Here is an 18,574-nt window from a genome sequence, read left to right on the forward strand (position 1 = left end):
CAAGCTTTTACCATTTGCATTTCTCCGTAACTGTAGCAAAACAGATGTCAGTTTTTTAAGTGGGAGAAAAAAACACAGAAGGGTCCTAAATATTTTCCTGTGGTAATGGTAATTTAAAGACAATAACGTTGTCCCAGTGCATGAAATGAAAATGGGATCCCGTGAGCGTCAGGGAGCCCCTGGGCAGTGCCCGCATGAGAGCTCGGAGTGGCAGAGCTGCCCTGGGGACACAGCGGAGCCCGAGGGGCTCCAGCACCGCGGAGACACTGACGGGAGAGCAGACGGGCTGAGAACAAGGCACCACAACTTTATATTCATTACACCAATTACGGAAATCCCCTTATTTTAACCTTTTTCTGGACGCTTTTCTGTTGGTATATAAAGTGCGAAGTTACTGTCCTCACCACAAGTTGAAACCGGAACCCATTACCTTCGTATCTCTCAGTAAACTCCCGAGGAGTTCTCGGATTTTCATGGTTTTCCTTCTGGCTGATCCCTCTAAGATCCCAGACCCGCCAAACGCTGCCTTTCCCGGACCTGAGCTACGAACCTCTGACGCGCTTCTGCTTCCCAGGGGGTTGGATTGCGCTGGTCAGCGGGCGGGTTTCGGGTCAGGGACAGAGGCGGTACCGGTGGGGAGGGGCCCGGGGATCCCGGGGAGCGGGGTTCCCCTTCCGGGCGGACAAAGGGCCGGGCGGACAAAGGGCCGGGCGGGGGTGGCGGGCGGAACCTTCGTACAGGGCTCGGGAGCCGGCCGGAGGCGGGATTAGTGTAACGCACCGCCCTGAGGCTGAGCCCGCGCTGCCACCGTCGCCGTTCCCCGGTCTCCGTTCTCCGTCCGTGTGTTCGCCGTCGCCACACGCGCGTCTGAGAGAGCGGTCCGAGCGGTGAGTGACCCGGGGGAGGCCGAGCGACCCCGCGTCGCCGCTTCCTGCCGCCTCGCTGACGCCTGCCGGGCGGCGGGAAGGTCACGGGCGGCGGGCCCGGCCCGGCCCTCACCGGTACCGTCTTGGCCTCCCCGCGCCGCCGTGGACGGGTCCCGGGCGGCAGCAGTCGCGTCCTCGACCCCTCGGCGGCTTCCCGAGGCCTGCTCCCGCCCAGCGGGCGATCGGGGAGGCCTAGCGGGGCTGTAGTCCCCCGCTGCCCGTCGGTGTCGGCGGCCCTGCCGCTTGTCGTGCCCGCTCCGGGCCTCCCGTGAGGCGGCCGGTCCGGGGGGAAGCAGCCCCTTCTGCGGAGCGCTCCGCCGCGGGAGTAATGGCGAGTCCTTGAAAGGACGGCGGCTGCTGGTGGTAGGGGGCTGGGGATGGAACGGGAACCGGCTTCTCCTTTCGGTTTCTTTTCCGGCGTGCGTGGGCGAACGGGCCGGGTGGCTCTGGAACAAAACGCAGTTGAACTGTTCCGTTAACTGTCCCGCGCGTTTATCTCGGCTTTCTGCCTAGAAAATAAATGCTAGAATTCGAAGAAGAACTTTATTTAGGAAGCTGTAAAACCCTTTCTTGCTAAAGCGTTTTCTCGCTTTTGGTATTCAGGGCAAGTTGCATAAGAGGTGAGTTTTTTCATTTTGGAGTGGGGTGTTTTTAGAAGCTTTTTTTCACGTTCACTGAATATATAGCCTTTCTATTTTAATAAATCAGGCTAAGAGAACATGTAGAATCTTCTTATCTCTGTATTACTTGCTTAGATGCCTAAGCAGGCAAATTTTATTTTATCTCCAAGCAGATTTGCACAACAACAGCCTTGATTTTTAGATTTCTAAACAGAGAACGAAGAATTAAAAAAACCCGAAATTGTTTTAGTGATCTGCACTGGAATATAAAATGGAGTCACTGACCTCTTTTGGTAAGCATGTCGCGGTGCTTCTAATTCCAGTCTGCCAAATCCTTCTGAACAGAATCTATGGTATGGCATGGCTCTGAGGTGAATATAGAGTCACCATAACGTGACCACTAGCCAAGTGAGGGGGAATTCAAGGATATCTTGGCTGTAGGTAGTCTGACTTTTCCCAGCTGGCAACTCAGCTTGGAGATCAGCCAGAAACCATGGGAAGCTGCCAAAGGAATTTCCAGTGATTTTGCCCTTGCAGTGGGAAAAAATTGGAGTGGCCAAACAGAGTAATGGGGATTATTCTTCAGTGGAAACCTCTCCAGCTGAGGAGAAAGTAGATTGGGGAAAAGAGAATCCCAATTTATAAGTAATTTTTCAATGCTTTAGGAAGAAATTTTTCCTCTGTGCAGCACACTCCCTTAACTTGAAGGTGCTGTAGTTTCAGAGTTTGGCTCCTACAGCAGCCAGCCTTCTCCTTTGGTAGCCATGTGCCACATCCAGCATTTTCAGTTTTCTGGGGATATTAATAACTCAAAGGATATTCTGCTGGGTTCAGGCTCTTAGTCTCCTTTTACTCACATACAGCTCATCAATCTTAGTGTGACAATTGGGTGCCTTTAAAGTTCCTCTTGAGGGAAAGAGCTCCTTGTTCAGATAATGTAGCTATCTTTGTCTCAATGACTTAGCATTCCTAGGTCAGTGACGGCCACAAAATGCCAGTCTTAGTGAGAATGTAAACTGGGCACTGAAACAGAGTAATCTTTATGATTTATTGGAGTTTTAGGTAGCTGAGAGGAATGCAGATTTCTTGAGGGAGGAGCGAAATCGGGGCTTTTTTGCTTGTAGTCAATCAAGAAGTAAGGCCTCAAAGTGCTGTTGCCATTTTCTCTCTGCTTCCAGAAAGTAAAAATGAAACCATTGTTACAGTCAGCACTGCACATATTAATCCTACACAGTTTTATGTGTTGGGTTTGTGCTGGTGCTGAGAGGAGTCATTATCACTTTCTGGTAAGCTTCATGCCCACTGTGTGCATGGGAAATGGTTTTTATGAAATGATGTTTGAGTATAAGGCAGGTGTTTTCTCAGTTTTAATTTATTTATTTTTTTCTGTCCCACCCTGTGCTTTTTTTTTTACATTTAGCATTAAAAGACAAAATGGTTCATGCTGAAGCATTTTCACGTCCTCTCAGCCGGAACGAAGTGGTCGGATTAATTTTTCGTTTAACCATATTTGGTGCTGTGACTTATTTTACCATTAAATGGATGGTTGATGCCATTGATCCGACCAGAAAGCAGAAAGTAGAAGCTCAGAAACAGGTAGGATTTTATTCATAAATCTTTCTGTGAAATGCTGTCTTGTTCAGAACCACTCGTACAGAGAAATCCGCTAGCTGAGAACGGGACTCGGAATAACCAGCAAAGTAATTGACAAATACATGGGGAATAATAATAAAAAAACCTGGAATTATTGTTTAGTAAATCCCAGCATCTAGTCTGTCAGCATTTTCAGTGCCTATATTTTATAGCAAGTGAAAATATCTATCTCAAAGTGGTAGAAAGATTTTTGAACTCTAGCTCAGTGTTGTCTCTAATTATCTGCAAATGTGTGGCCTGCTTCTGATACCTTTACTAACCAGCAGTTACCCTAAATAAAGCTCTCATCAGTCTCTTGACTGCTTTTTAAAAATTTGAGCAGGAATAATTGAATTTGTTGCTGGTTTTTGGCAACTTAATGCCAGAGACAAGAACTGTAGATTTTCATGACAAAGAGGAGCACTGCTGCCCAGATACCTTTTTAAGAATAGCTGGCACTTCATCCCTATCCCCCAGCTCTCCTCCCACCTCCAGTAGCCCTCAAGATGCCCTGAAAGTGGGAGAAAAAAAAAAGTGAAAAGCCTCATTCCTCATGTTGAACTGGAATGATTAATGGGAGTTAACTTTCTGGTAGAGGATTTAGGTGCATTTCAGAACCAAAAGTTAAGTGTTACCTCTGGAGAGTATTGAAGGAAATGTTGCAACTTTTTTGTGTGTGTTTTCTGGCTGACACAAATTTCACAGATCCAAGCAGCATTTTTGAGCAACCTAATTGTTTTTTTGGGTGTTTTTCCTTTTTAAATGAAGTCTTAGTTTTAAAAAAAAAGTTGCTTGAAAAATCTGCTTTCACAGTCCTTCCTAGTGCCAGCTATTAGATAAGAGGTTGTAATATCCAAAAAAATATGTCAGACCTAACCTCAAGTTAGAGTGTAAAGAGGAACTGAATCATGAAGACATGTTGACACAAGGATTTTTCCCTTTAAATTGGGAAAAGGTAACAAACATTGTGTGCACAGAAAAAAATTTTTTTTTTATATCACTCTATCTTAAATGCCTTTTATAATAATAACAAAATTATATATCCCATTGAAGTGTGCATGTATTATTTTCAGGGTTGTGAATGAAAATAATTAAGCATGTGAAAGAACTCTATAGAGTTCTATTTCATAACAAGTTTCAGGTTTTTCATCTAAATCCTGTGTGAGTTTGTGAGGATTATTAGGCTTTTTTAAAAGTACAGCATACCTGTGTCAGCTTTGTCCAGGTCATGGAAATGGATTTGTATTGAGGTTACCAGTGTGACTGCAAACCTGCTCTGAACAGCAGAGTCTGTGTTGCAAGATGAATTTCTGCTGCTTTTTGGGTGATGTTGCATGACTTGTAGGTTTGGGGGTGGGAGGGCTGGTGTCACACTTGGTAGGAACTGAGACACACGACTTAGTCTCACTCTAGAGACAACTCATTGGGAAAAAGAACCTGCTTCTTGAGAAAGATTTAAACTCTCTCCAGATGTCTTACAGAAAAAGGTTTTTGGAGTCCAAGTAGCAGTTCTTTAATTTTTTAATTCCGTATTTAATTTCTTTCTCTGATTTTCTTGGTGTTTTGTTTCCCCCAGGCTGAAAAACTAATGAAGCAAATTGGAGTGAAAAATGTCAAGCTTACTGAATACGAAATGAGTATTGCTGCACATCTTGTAGACCCACTTAGCATGCATGTAAGAAGCTGTGTTCTGTGTTACCCTTAAGAAAGCCCTTCAGATGTGGAAGAATCTTTGATTTTTGACTTTGGGTGACATTTTGTTTTATAGATAAGTATCTATGGAAATGCATAGAAAATATTGCTGTAATTTAAAACTAAAATTACATCGTTGAGAGCAGAATTGTTAAAATATCTTGTTGTATTTTTGAAGCCTTGCACTGCTTTAAAGCTTGTGGCTATTTTTTGTTGGCAGGGTTTATGATGATAATTTTAATGCTTTTTTTTTCTTGCTTTTTTTTTTTTTTTTTCGTATTAGGTAACCTGGAGTGATATTGCAGGCTTAGATGATGTTATTACAGATTTGAAAGACACTGTCATTCTGCCTATCAAGAAGAAATATTTGTTTGGGAACTCCAGGCTCCTACAGCCACCAAAAGGTAGGAAGGAAATGTTACAGATGTATATGTCAGTATTAAAAAAAAAAAAAAAAAAAAAAAAAAAGGAAAAGAAGTTCCAATTACTCAGAAAGGAAAGAGGAAATGAACCTCCAGTCCAGAGTGCAACCATTGGGATTGGTGCCAGGGGAACCCTCAGGTTTTTCCCCTTCTCTTGCCATGAAATCAACTTCTAGTGAATGAATTTCATCTTAGTAGTGAAGTGATAATTGCTTTTCAGTTACTGATGTTACATTTTCATACAATAATCTATGTAGCCCACATTTTTAACTGCCTAAATTGTTGGATTTTGTCTTATACCCATCTTTTTCTCTTTGTTCGTATTTTTAGTGTCATAGAAACACGTTATAAACATGAGACCTAAATGTAAGCTAATCTTGCAGGTGTCTCTTTGTTATGGTCTTAGAACTCATAGTCACTCAAATCCCTTGATTTTCCCTGGAGTTGAGTTGCACAGGAAGCAGCCAAGTGACAAATTAACTTTGCGACAGTAAAACAGAAGTTGAACATTTTCTGATGGTTACAGCCATATCCACTTCATGTTAGGGCAAAAATTTACACCTAAAAAGTTTAAACCTAAAATCTTGGACAAATTTATCTTTACTGCTCTGATCCCTGATGGTAACATTTCAGAGTGTTATGTTTGGAAAATTCACTGAAAATTATTAATTATTGTCTGGATCTGTGACTACCTCAGTTTCATATTCTAAGTTGTGGAAAACAAAGCACTTTTTTAACTGGCTTAGTTTTTCCAGGCTGCTTTCTGTTGGAAGTCACAAATTGAAACTATTAGGAAAATTACTTTAATGTCATAATCTAATAAGCTGAAGGAAAAAACTTGTATTTATGTTTTTAAAGTAGATTGTCCATGTAGGGAAAGCTCCTCAGTTTTATTAGAAGCCTGTACTATGTGTTAATGGGAAATCATTGCCACAGAGATATGTTTCTGGTGCCAGTCATTCTCTGTGTTTCTTTAAATTGTTTTCTTTTCATCTATGTTAGAAAGACACTACTTTCACCATGACAAGTTTAAAAATACGAGGTTTCCTACTTAATTGTGGGTAATTTAAAAAAAATGTTTGTGTGCTTTTTTTTCCCCTTTCTATGGCAAGTTTTATTAGCAATGTTGAAAGTGGCTGTAGACAAGGCCTGTCAAATGCTCACAGGAAATAAAGAGGGTAAATAAATTTTATGTAACATTTATAGTCACGGTCATAAAAGAGTATTGCCTCAGACAAATGTCTCCCATTTCACCATACCTGATTTTAGATATTCTTAGATTTAATTTTATAATAAGGATATCTTCACTCTGTATTTGGTGGAACACTGTGCAGCTCTGTTAGTCATCTTCTAAAACTTGGATAAAATACAAGCCTGGACACTATCAGGTCTGTCACAGCAAAGCATGTTTTGTGTAAAATGATGTCAGAGCATTAACACTGTGACTTTTTCAGGAGTTCTTCTCTATGGCCCTCCTGGTTGTGGCAAAACTCTGATTGCCAAAGCCACAGCTAAAGAGGCCGGGTGCCGATTTATCAACCTCCAGCCTTCGACACTGACTGACAAGTGGTATGGAGAGTCTCAAAAACTGGCTGCTGCAGTCTTCTCCCTTGCTGTCAAGCTTCAACCATCCATCATTTTTATTGATGAAATAGGTACAGAGGTGTCTTTTTTTATAAGTAACTATAGCAGAGTGACATTGAACTGTAGGGTCACTTGGGTGGGTATATTGATCTGCTGTCACCTGTTCCTTAAAAAGACCGATGGTGGAAGGAGGTTTAGTAATATAAGTTGTATTTTAAAGTAATGGTGTCAAATTAGGAAAAACAGTGTATTTCTTCCCTGTGTTAGTGGACAAAATTACAAGTTGCTTATTTTTGGCTGGGCTAAGATGTTTTTCCATGAAGGAAACTACTTATTCAGGAAACTCATCACCAAATACGCTTCAGTGCTTCTGCCATGAAGGCACATAATGGAAAATCAGATACGTTTGCGAGAGCTTAATAATAATATTTTAATAAGTCTGAAGAAGTAGGAGGGGAAGTTCTTTTAGGAAGGCAACAAAGGTGCCACTTGTCCAGTGCATTTGGACTTGTCACATCAGTTTTTAAGTCTCTGCAAACTTAAAATTTTTCATTGCCTCACTGGCAGCATCTTAGGATGTTTGCAGAAACAAAGCCCGATGAAGCTTTTACCCTTTCAGCAGTTAAGCTTTATGAAGGAGCTATGTTGTTAAGATGTTTTTTTATCTTTTTGTGCATAGGTGTGACAAACATGCTGGTTTTCTAGCTGCTGGAAATTCTTCAGCCAACCAGTAGCAGAGTTATAACTCCACCTAAAAAAAAGTGGATAGCCTACTTTCTGTTAGTCTTGCAGCTTATGGCTCGCATGTGCTTTGGTGTCTTCTCTCTTGCCGGACTCTGAATGCTTCCACCTCTGCATGAGATATTAAGGTGAAAGTTGTGCTTTCCATTAATTCAGGAAAGTGAAAATTTGAAGCACAAGATTTGGGACAATCTCATATGATAGATACGTAGTCATCTAATGTGATTTAAAAGATGTGCTTAGAAATATGGTGACGTTCCGCTTTCTTGTTCCTCATCATAAGAAATGTTTTTCATTTGTTGAAAATTTTTATTTTAAAAAGTATTTGCAAAGTAGAGAATAGCACACATGAGAAATCAAACAGTACAGTTTCTATGGCAGGACTGAAGTGAACTGCTTTACTGAATCCTTTAATACAGATTCCTTCTTACGGAGTCGGTCCAGTTCTGACCATGAAGCCACAGCTATGATGAAAGCTCAATTCATGAGTCTCTGGGATGGGCTGGACACAGATTGTAACTGTCAAGTAAGTACAAACTATGAAGAGAAAAGTAACGTGATCCTTCCCTCTTGGTTCTTGTGCATCAAGCCATTTGGGAGAGGAGCAGAACGTAATAATTGCCAAAAGAGTTTCTTTGTCTGTCAGTGTTAATAATAGCCAGTATGTTATGGGAATGAGATGAGTTTCACATTAACAGATCATTTTTCTTCTTCAGAAGACTGGTTTTGTATTTGGTATTTTGGTTTTAATTAGGAGGTGTTATTTTCAGATTTGTCTTCAGTCTCAATAAAATGTCTGTATAGTTTGAGCTGCCAAAATTAGCAATTTTTAAACTATTTCAAAAAACATCCTATTAACAACAATGCTTTCTTTAGGTGAATTTTTGATTTCAGGAAAGATATTAAAAACCCTGAGTGTTCATCCCCATGCAGGTTGGTTGGTTTGCTTCCGTGAAGGCATTAGGCCAGCATTAGACTCTGGAGTTAATCTGAAAGAGTGGGGAGGTTGGTGTTACCAAAACACACATTCTATTAAATGAAGAGATGCTTCCATCCCTCTCCCATAAAATCCATGGGAGTACTGTATTTTGGAGAGAAAAGCTGCTGTTGCTGTAAAAACAACAAAACCCATTTATAAAACAGATGACTTAATGTACCAAGCCTGCTTGGTATGCTTCTGAACTGTCACCCAGAGCAGTCTCTTCAAGGCCTTTAAAAAGGATGTTTATTCTCCACTTTAAAAACTTTCAGCCTTTTTAATCTGTATTTTTCTGTAAAAGGTTCGGATACTCTGTTTTCCATTAGATTTTTTTGGTAAAATCTACTTTTCCCCCTGTCTTAAGCTTGTGCTACAGATATTTTTCAGCTGATTTGTCACTGAATCATGGAATGATCTTGATTGTAAGGGCCCCCCTATCTAGTTCCAGCCCCCCTGTCATGTGCAGGGGCACCTCCCACTAGACCAGGTTGCTCCACACACCATCCAACCTGGCTCTGAACACTTCTGGAGATGGGGCATCCAGGCCTCAGATCATCTTTGTGGCCTCCCCTGGACTTTTCTCAACAGCTACATTTCCTTCTTGTGTTGGAGACCTCAGAACTGGATCCAGCAATGCTTGGGGGTCTCACTAGAGTGGACCAGATATGGAGAATCACCTCCCTCAGCTTCCTTGTCACAATTCTTTTGGTGCAGCCCAGGACACGTTTGGCTTTCTGGGCTGCCCGTGCACAGCTGCCAGCTCATGTTGAGCTTCTCATCCCCCAGCACCCCCAAGTCCTTCTCCTCAGGGCTGCTCTCAATCCGTTCTTGCCCAGCCTGGATTTATTTCTGGGATTGCCCTGACCCATGTGCAGGACCTTGCACCTGGCCTTATTGAACCTCATGGAGTTCACATAGGCCCATCTCTCAAAAAAATGTTAACCCTCATTAGCACCTGGTGAATATATATACTGAGGAGTGTCTGCTTGCCATTGATAAGAGGCCCGTGGTATGAACACTTGACTGGAAGCTAATACATTTCTTCCAGTGTATGAATATGTAATTTTTTTTCCCAATATACTGACTGTTTCTTGGAGCAAGTCAAATTGCTCATTCTGAGTAGTGGAACCATACGTGGTTTTACTGATCTCCTGAGATGCAGAGCCTGGCCAGGTCACTGCTGTGCCTCACTCATGTGCCTCTGCAACACAGAGAGCAGCCCAAGTCAAACACTCTGCAGACAAATGGCTGGAGACACTGCAGGGGTTCATTCAGGTTTCTGGGGAGTGTTTTTCTTTCAATACTGTATTTCAGGCTCCTTCCCATGGTGTCACTGCAATTCAGGAAATGTTGTCTAGGCAGTGGTTTTGACACTTGCATTGTCTCCATTTTTGACAGCCAGCTTGCTGGGCACTTTTGTTAGTTACAGAAGTTAGGAGCTTTGAGTTGCTTGTCTGATTCTTGCAAAAAAATATTATTTTTTTTTTAATAAGGACTGAATTTGGCTTTTGTTAGGGTCACAGAAATTCCAAGTGCTATAGGAGGAAGGGCTAAGTAAGTTGTGATGAATGTTATTTGTGTTTGTGTTGATTGCACCTGAAAAAAAGCATGTCCAGCTTTGGGCCAAACCTGCCAAGGAGTCCTGCAGGAACTTTAGAGCAGCATGCCTGGAAAGTAGACCCGTGTTCCTGGAAGAGGGAGTTCAAGTCTGGAAGCCTCCTACAGCCACGTTTGTAGCAGTGTGGGGCTCCCCCTTTGCAGGGCCTGCAGACAAAGCTGGTGCAGCACAGAGGGAGCAGCTCTTCAGGGCCAGGCCCTGGGGCAGCACAGGGGGCACAGCCATGCACTGCTGCAGGAGGCAGCTCAGCCAAACACACGTTAGTGGGCAGACAGGCAGGCAAGCCCAAAGTGCATTATGCTTTCTAAAAGGTGAAGACTGGTGGAGCCCTGGTGAAAAAATGCTCCTTTTGCATGTTTTTTTGTGTGCAGCAACGTGCCACCCTGTAATGAAACCTCTAGGTGGCAGGGTGACTGCACGGGAGCGGCCAACCTTGGAGGAGGCTGCTGGAGCTGCCAGGGCTGGCTGCGGAACAGTGAGCCCAGACAAAAGACCCAGGAACATGTCAGGAGATTGTATTGATTGGAGATTAATTTCCCTGACATTTTTCACTTTCGTGACTGGGTATTCACAGTGTACATAACTTAAAATAACAAATGAGAAAATAAGGACAATGGGAATGGGAAGTAAATTTGTTCTTAAACTAATAAGTGGAATGTGGTTAAATGGCATAAATACTCTCCTTCTGTTGACCTTGGCTTGTACAGATCCAGTGCACTGCTGTTGCAGTGTACCAGTGCATATAAGTTCTTGCCTTTTAGTGCTTTTTTAATGCTTAAAAAGAAGAAAAGCATGTTTCAGTGCATGTAAAAGCTGCTAGTTTGATCATCCTGGTGAACTGATTGCCTCTTTTTTCTACATGGTACAAAGATGCCACTTTCTTTAATCCCTTATCAACATGTCTTCTTTTAAGTTCCCTCCAGACCACCAGGAACAGAAAAGACATGGCCAAGACTTCCAAGCAGAAGTTTTGGGTAACGACTTGGAGTTAGAACTTCCAAATTGGGCTCAGAAAGCCTCAAACTAATATAAAAGTCTCCACCCAGATGGTAGTTTGTGGTACCAATGCTCTCTTTAGCTGCCTGTTTAAATCCAGCTGCTGAAACCATTACCAAGAAACCTTATGTAACTTCTTTAAATGTTGATGTTCCTGATAAAGTCACACGAAGAGTCACGTGTTTGGTTTTGAAACTCCAATAGGGCAATGTTTTCAAAAGCTGATTTCAGGCTGACTGGGGTTTTTTTGGTGGTGTGTACAGGTCATTGTGATGGGAGCCACCAACCGTCCTCAGGATCTTGACTCTGCAATCATGAGGAGAATGCCAACACGCTTCCACATCAACCAACCTGTAAGTCATGCCAGGTTTGCTGGTGCTTTAGCCAGGAGACACACTCCTCTGGTTTTATTTCAAAGAAATACCATTTTGGGTTTGTTTTGTTTTGTTTTGAAGCTCATATATAACTTTGCTTTTTAAGGTGAAGTGTCTCACAGAAGTCTTGGTTCTTTGGGTCTTTTATCTGAAACCACAGAATCATTTTGGTTGCAAAAGACCTTCTAGCTCATCAAATCCAGAAGATAACCAAGGGCTGCCAAGGCCACCACTAGAACTGTGTCCCACATCTGCACAGCTTTTAAATCCCTCCAGGGATGATGATTCCACTACTGCCCTGAACAGCCTGTTCCAGGGTCTGACAATTGTTCTTAATACCCAATCAAAACCTCCCCTAGCATGACCTGAATCCATTTCCTTTCATTCTGTCCCTGAGATCAGCCCCTCCCTGCTCCAACCTCCTTCCAGTTGTAGTTGTGTGAGAGTTGTAGGGAGTAAGAAATTCTGAACAACACTTCTGAGCTTGTGCTCTTAGAGCTGCCCTTCTGTTTCTTCGTGTAAAAGAATGGAGTGGCCTGGACTCTGCGTTCAGGGAGGTTTAGTCTGGACTTGAAAACAACCTGACAAAGCAGAAAAGAGACTGCAGGCCCTTGCCAGAGAGTGGCACCCAGGTTAAGTAGCATCAAGATACATACTGACTGCTTTTATACCTTCTCCATATGCAAAATTTAGTGTTCAGGGATAGAAGAGGGAGTGAAGGCTGCATATTGAAGCTTACTTTCTGCTGTAGCCTTTCCACAGTCAAGCACAGCAAGGCAACTGGAAAACTGTTTTTATTCCACTTAAGATTTATGCCAAACAGGCAGTAATTTAGGTCTTTAACAATTGGGACATCTGTCACAAGATGGTCCTTACTATAATTTTTTACTGTCTTTCTCAAGGTATTTTAGTTACCTTTGAACACTTGGTGATTTAACAAGATATTTTTATATCAGAGTTCAGGCATGGCTGTTGGTATCCCCTTTTGGCTACAGAAATATCCTTCGTTATTCATTTTTTGCAGAAACTTTGAGACAAAACTGGAGGAGTAAAACTCCTCTAGATTGTGCAACAGAGTAGTCATGTTCCCAGCCCCATCCTGTTTGGACTGGTTTTTGCTCCTTGTGAGCAGATGCTTTTCAAACCAGAACATTTTTAGCCTAGTAATTGCTGTTCTGTGCTGCCTGCTTGCAGGGTTTCCTAGACCTTCTTCATCTATAAGTTCTTGAATTATGAAGAGGCAAGGATGTGTATTTTAGTACTTTATTGTGTCTTTCTATCAAGGGCTGTTAGAAGGATGAATGATCCAGAAAAAACAGTGCCATAGGATATTAGAAGGGTTGCTTCCCTCTCCCAGGATCAGAATTACAGCAGGAGCCACTTAAGGCACAGGCACAGGATTTTCCTTAACCCACTACAGGCATTTCAAGAATGCCTCTTGTCTGTGATTTGTGATACAACCAAGATTGGCTACAGCTCTTACTGATGGCCAAGATAACTTATGTGCTGTGGGTTGGAAGTGTGCACAGGTAGTGTCACTGTAGAGCAGCTAAAGCCTTGCAAATTCTATAGCTAAGTTTGAGATGAAGGTATGCAAAATTACCCATGAGTATTTACCTGTAAGGTAGAGGGAAATGGATATCTTGTCTGCCAGGGTATCTGTGTGGGGTATTTTTTTCCCTTTTTAAGAGGGAAAGATAATTTAGGTCAAGTTTGGGTTTGGGAGACACAAAACTCCCCCCCCCCTTTTTTTTTTTTTTTCTGCTTCCTGTATTTTAACTTACTATTAAGGATATGCTCAGGGCTTAACTGTTCCTTTCAGTGTCCTCATCACCATATGTGATTTATACTGGTAAAAAGTTTTCAAATGTTGTCTGTAGAATTATTTTTTTTTTTAAAAAGAACAGTTTATCCTCTTCATCTGGTTTTGCAAAGTACTGAAAGCACCCTCTAGATCTAGAGAATCTGCCTTGCATTAAAGATGATGAAAAATGTTTGGAGACAGCTGCTTCCCCACAGGGCAAAGTGAGACTGAATGTCAGTGTATTTTCACTTTCCACTGTAGTCAGTGAAAATGCTTGTGCTCAAATGTTTGGTTTCATGTGCTCCTGAGATCTCATTTTGCTAAATGATTTCCATCAGACAGGTTTCCTTAGTGTGTATTGCAACCCATGTGCAGGGGATCAGCTTGTGTCACTGAACTGTGACTGAAAGACCACGCAGTGCAAAACTGGAGATAGATGTTGCATATGTTTATTCTTGTACTCTGGTAACTTTAACCTCTTTTGTTTAAGGCTCTGAAACAAAGAGAAGCAATCTTGAAGCTGATTTTGAAAAATGAAAATGTAAGTAGACTTTTTTTAATGTTTAATTTGCTGTTTTCATGAGTGTAAGCTCCAGAGCTGTAGAAAACATGCTTTTACCTCCTTGGAGTAAGGTAGGGATTATAGAGCTGATAAAAACCACCAAAGGAGTGAAGAGTTAACCTATTCACAGAAAATCTCAAAACAAACCAAAATGTCTCTTCCAAGTGGTGGTTTCAGACTCAAATTTCTTTTCAGTAGCTGCTAGGGAGATGTATGAAATAACAGAGCTTTACACAGGCACTCTTAGTACCTGCAGCCACCCAGCCCTTGCACACAAGGGAGCTGCGGTGGGCATTTGGGAAACTGCATCATTTTTAGTGTGGGGAATCTTTCAGAGTCACAGAAGGAGCTAAGGAGCTGTGTCAGTAACAGAACGTACCAACGTGAGAGCTTGCTTTCTGTTACCTGCTTTTTTTTTCCTTTTCTTTTAACAAACAGCTACAGAGTTTTATGAGATGAAGCATCAGTTTCATTTAATGCAATGGAGTGTTCAAAGATAATTAATTTCTTTTAGCTTTGAAAAAAAGTTAAGACTGAAAATGGGGCAGGTAAAAACTACTTAAAGGTGACTGTTTATTTCTCATCCTTGTTGAACAAGGTAAATGGTTTTTCATGCTCTGACCTTTTGCTTTTGGACAGGTGGACAAGCAGGTAGATCTCCTAGAAGTTGCTAAAGAAACTGATGGCTTCTCAGGCAGTGATCTGAAGGAAATGTGCCGGGATGCAGCACTCCTCTGTGTCAGGGAATATGTTAATTCTGCCTGTGAAGAAGAAACGTATGTATCCTTATTTTTCTCTGTTATGGTAGCTGAACTGCAGCTGTGAATGTCTCTGAGGCTGTCTGCTGTCCAGTTACTAGTTTGTATTTTGTGATTTGAATTGCAGCTTTAGAAAGGTTTGAAAAACCTTGCTGTGATTCACAGAAAGGAGGTTTTCCTGACAAATTCCCAATATACAACAAAAAAACCCAACAAAGTTACCTCTTGTGATTCTGACTATGAAAATAAGCTTGTTTGTTCCAAGATGTCAAACTTGAGGTGTCAGGAACCAGCAAGAGAATAATATTCCTGTGCTGTATCACCAGGCTTTACACTGGTAACTCCCTACACACGTGCTATGGCATTCCTCTGATTATCTCCCCAACTTGCAGAGACAGAGGCATCTTTCCAGCATCATTTTGTCAGAGCTGCTGTTTTCATTGATTACTTTTCCTGGTTTGAATAGCTGCTACACAGCACCTAAATTGTTATCTTGCTTTTTTTTTTTTTCTTTTATAGCCATGATGAAGACGAAATCCGGCCTGTGCAGCAGCAGGATCTCCACAGGGCAATTGAGAAGATGAGAAGATCAAAGGATGCCACACTGCAGAATGTTTTGATGCATGTTAGTTTAGATTAAGACAAAAGAATGTGTTTGCAGTTTCTGATGTGATTTAGTTTGACTTTCCATAATCAGTTAGCAAAAGTAATGTCAGGGTGGGAGCGGGGATGTTCTTCGAAAAAGGGAGTTCAGTTTCTGGAATTGTTTTTATACAACAAATTCTTAAGTTATTGAAAATTTGTCATGCCACAGCTACAAGTGTAACAATAGATCATGAAGTGGAACAATTATAGCCCAGACCAAGAGCAATTGCCTGTGTCTTGTCTCATAATCAATACACACTGTTCAGCCTTAACACAGGTTCCGAGCTGGATCACTGCTGCAGAGGGGAGGCCATCCACCACCATTGTTTGTATAGATGTTTGAGCATGTGTATGTATTCAATGTATATATCCACACATTTTTTATATACATACATAATCTGTAGATAACTTGGGTACAGAAAATCTTTTCTACTTACTGAGTCAAACCAAATCAGAAAATGTCTAGGTTAAATAGTCAGCAGTACTCAATTCACATTTACTTCCTCATTTTAGCAGCAAATACAAAGATAGAAATTCTGCTTCTAGAATAATTTTCAAGCAAAATTTGCAATGTTACTGAATATTTTTTTTTGCACTACCACTTGAAATCTGCTGCCATCTAGTAAAGATAGTAAACTACTGTAAAAATGTTTGAATACTTTTCTTTTTGTATGAATTATAGTTTTTGAGGCTTTCTAAATGAATACTGGTTTTATTTTTATTTTTCCTTTGATGTGAATTATTAGAGTAGAATCTTAACTGGTCTTTCATAAAGCTCCACATATTATAAGCTCTCAAACTGTGGCTTTCTGATCCATTATGCATTGCAATGAGGGCTTGCTGCTATTTACCCTCCATTGGAAGACCTAATGCTGCACCGTGGCATCATACCATGAGTGTCATATCCATAGCTCTGAGGCATGGGGGCACCTTGCATGATGCTCTGTCTCATGCTCTGGTCTGCAAAACTGAAAAGAAGGGAATGGGTTTTAGATTTATAAATGTGATTTAGCAATGTTCTGCTTGTACTTCCTGGCAAGAGTTTTGGTAAATTCATGTAATGTTACATCGTGATAAAGGCAAAGGGTTGCAAAAGTGTTTTGGTAAAGTTATTGTCAGTAGGTTTTCAATACTTTTCTTTTTCTTCCTATAATATTATTAACTGTGCACTAGTTCACCACAAATAGGTAAGAGGACTTGTTCAACCCCCTGGGTGGTACATTGTGTCATAGCTCTGCTAGCTCTGGAAGGAAGGTAAGCATTGAAAGCATGGAAATGCTGTGAACAAAAAGATGCAGAGTAAAACAAGGACAGCTGAGCCAGCCCTTCTGCAGTGTCTGGTGCTGATGGCCATTTCTGTGAAGCATTCTCACCCATATCCTTTTGTCTGGCATGTTAGTTGTGTAAAGTGCTAGCTCCAGTTTTAGTTTTACCCAATTTAGTCTCCCTGGGTACTGAACATGGGTTGTTGTTTGGTTTTTTTCTATTTATCACTTTGCTTTTTGATATGTAGTAAATGCATATTGCTCTAACACAAGGATGTAGGAAATAGGGCACACCAGAAACTACTGGGCTATGAAAATCTAAAGTCTGGTATATGGACTGCTAACCCTGCAAGTCACATTAGTGACAGGGTGAAAAGCAGTGCTGTAAGGCACTGGTCTGGGAGAGCCTGAATCCAAAGATTAGCCTTAAAATTAAATGTGTAAATACTGCTCCTTACCAGAAGCTGATTTCTTGAGAGGTGTAAATTGTGTGTGCCAAATGAAGCTCTCCAGCTATTCAGTTTCTTCTCAGTGCCTGCTCTGAAGTTCTCCCAGCCTCTCTTGGTTGGTAGTTGTTACACCTAGGAAGTGCCAGCCTGGTCCTGCACCTCCTGCCTTTTCTAGGGGTGCTTCCTACTGGGTAAAGATCTAGTGCAGGCAGCTGAGGATGCACTGCCTTGATTTGCTTTAAATAGAATGAGTGTAAAATTTGTTCTCGAGAGAGTTTAAACATCAAACTGAGAGCAGGAGAGTAGGGACAAACCTTTGACTGTTTGTAGATGCTGGGGGCCTCCTCTAGTCACCAGCCCAGCTTTGATCCCCTTGTAGTGTCCCTCCCAAACCTGGCTGGGGACATGCTGGCTGGGTCCTGCCTTTGCCTCACTCATTAATGCATTGCTGCAGGCTTGGGGGGTTGGTTTGAAGAGGCAAAAGCGACAACATTTGGTTAATTTTAAATTTAAACTGAGGACAGTTCCCATAGAGTGCAATACCTGCTTTTCCAAGGACTTTTCCATAGTTCTTGCTGCCTCTTTGGGAGTCCTTGTCCAAGCACAAATCCTTCTGGCAGCTTGCTAGAAAATCTGGGGAAGCACATGGTTTATCCTGCAGGAATGTGGCCCCTTGAGTTCCACTCTCCAGGAGTTGGCTCCTCACTGCCAACCCCAGCCTGGTGGCAGCACTGGGCCAAGTGTTGCCCCTCACCTGGGACACTGGGGCCAAATGCTCACACCCAGCCTTTTGTCACAGGTGGAGGCTGAGGCCTGCTCAGACTCTGCTCCCGAGCTCCATGTTGTAACCCAGTGTTTCAGGTGAGAAATGGATCATTCTTGGGGGTTTAAAGGTCAAATTCTTTGGCAGGAAGATGCACAGACATTCCCTGCAGGCAAGTGCTTTGTGTGGGTCCTGTTCAGCCGTAGCTGTCTCTGGTGGAGTTGTATAGCACAGACCATCCCTAAAATGTCTGTGGGCTGTACAGCTCATTGCAGCACAAGCAGAAACCTTTGGAGTGGTGGTGAATAAACGTGGTGTTTGTGCTCTCTGTGTTTGTGTTGATGTTTTCTGTAACCTTCACCTGGGTGCCCATGTTTGAGTTCTGTAACTGCAGCTTCTTCTGTGAGACTGGTTTGCTCAGGGCATCTTTTCCCTCGTGGGATCCCCAAGCTGGAGCAGGGTGCAGGAAGGGGAGTGCCCTGAGCAGCAGGGTGCTGGTAGGACTCCTGTCTCAGCCCTGTGTGGGCAGGGAAGGGCCAACAGCAAAGGGCTTCCAGCCCCATTGCCCACAGGGCTCACAGTTCTCCCTAAGCAGGGATCCACGGGCTGGGGGGTGCTCCAAGAGCTGTGTGCAGCAGCTCTGGTGAAAAGAGAAAAAAAGCCATGCAGCAGCATCCCTCTTTCTGCAAGGTTCTGACAGCTGGAAGGTGCTAAGTGCTGCTTAAACAGCACAGAAATGCAGGG

The 18,574-nt window shown here is 42.3% G+C and overlaps 1 protein-coding gene across 4 annotated transcripts; it reads left to right on the top strand.

Annotated features, from left to right (window-relative positions):
• The first annotated feature begins 749 nt into the window (after positions 1-749).
• Positions 750-18,158, top strand: ATAD1 (ATPase family AAA domain containing 1). 4 transcript variants are annotated; one of them, XM_071748902.1, is made up of 11 exons: positions 750-887; positions 1,720-1,839; positions 2,967-3,142; positions 4,755-4,853; positions 5,154-5,274; positions 6,747-6,947; positions 8,037-8,143; positions 11,474-11,563; positions 13,879-13,929; positions 14,590-14,726; positions 15,228-18,158. In XM_071748902.1, the coding sequence occupies exons 2-11, from the start codon at positions 1,818-1,820 to the stop codon at positions 15,346-15,348; spliced, it is 1,125 nt and encodes a 374-aa protein (XP_071605003.1). In that variant the 5' UTR covers positions 750-887; positions 1,720-1,817; the 3' UTR covers positions 15,349-18,158. The 4 variants fall into 4 exon arrangements, with proteins under 4 accessions (XP_071605003.1, XP_071605005.1, XP_071605006.1 ...); XM_071748903.1 differs by lacking the exon at positions 750-887 and adding an exon at positions 1,194-1,289; XM_071748904.1 differs by lacking the exon at positions 1,720-1,839 and having other exon boundaries at positions 751-887.
• Positions 18,159-18,574: the final 416 nt, after the last annotated feature.

Source organism: Heliangelus exortis, chromosome 7, assembly GCF_036169615.1.
Source record: "Heliangelus exortis chromosome 7, bHelExo1.hap1, whole genome shotgun sequence".
Taxonomy (NCBI): Eukaryota; Metazoa; Chordata; class Aves; order Apodiformes; family Trochilidae; genus Heliangelus; species Heliangelus exortis.

What these genes read in the sequence shown, in the direction of transcription:
- ATAD1 (XM_071748902.1), top strand. Translation starts at nt 1,818, where the DNA reads ATGGAGTCACTGACCTCTTTTG. An exon ending in ACACAGATTGTAACTGTCAA is followed by an intron (nt 8,144 to 11,473) that starts GTAAGTACAAAC and finishes TGGTGTGTACAG; the next exon opens with GTCATTGTGATGGGAGCCAC. An exon ending in TGATTTTGAAAAATGAAAAT is followed by an intron (nt 13,930 to 14,589) that starts GTAAGTAGACTT and finishes GCTTTTGGACAG; the next exon opens with GTGGACAAGCAGGTAGATCT.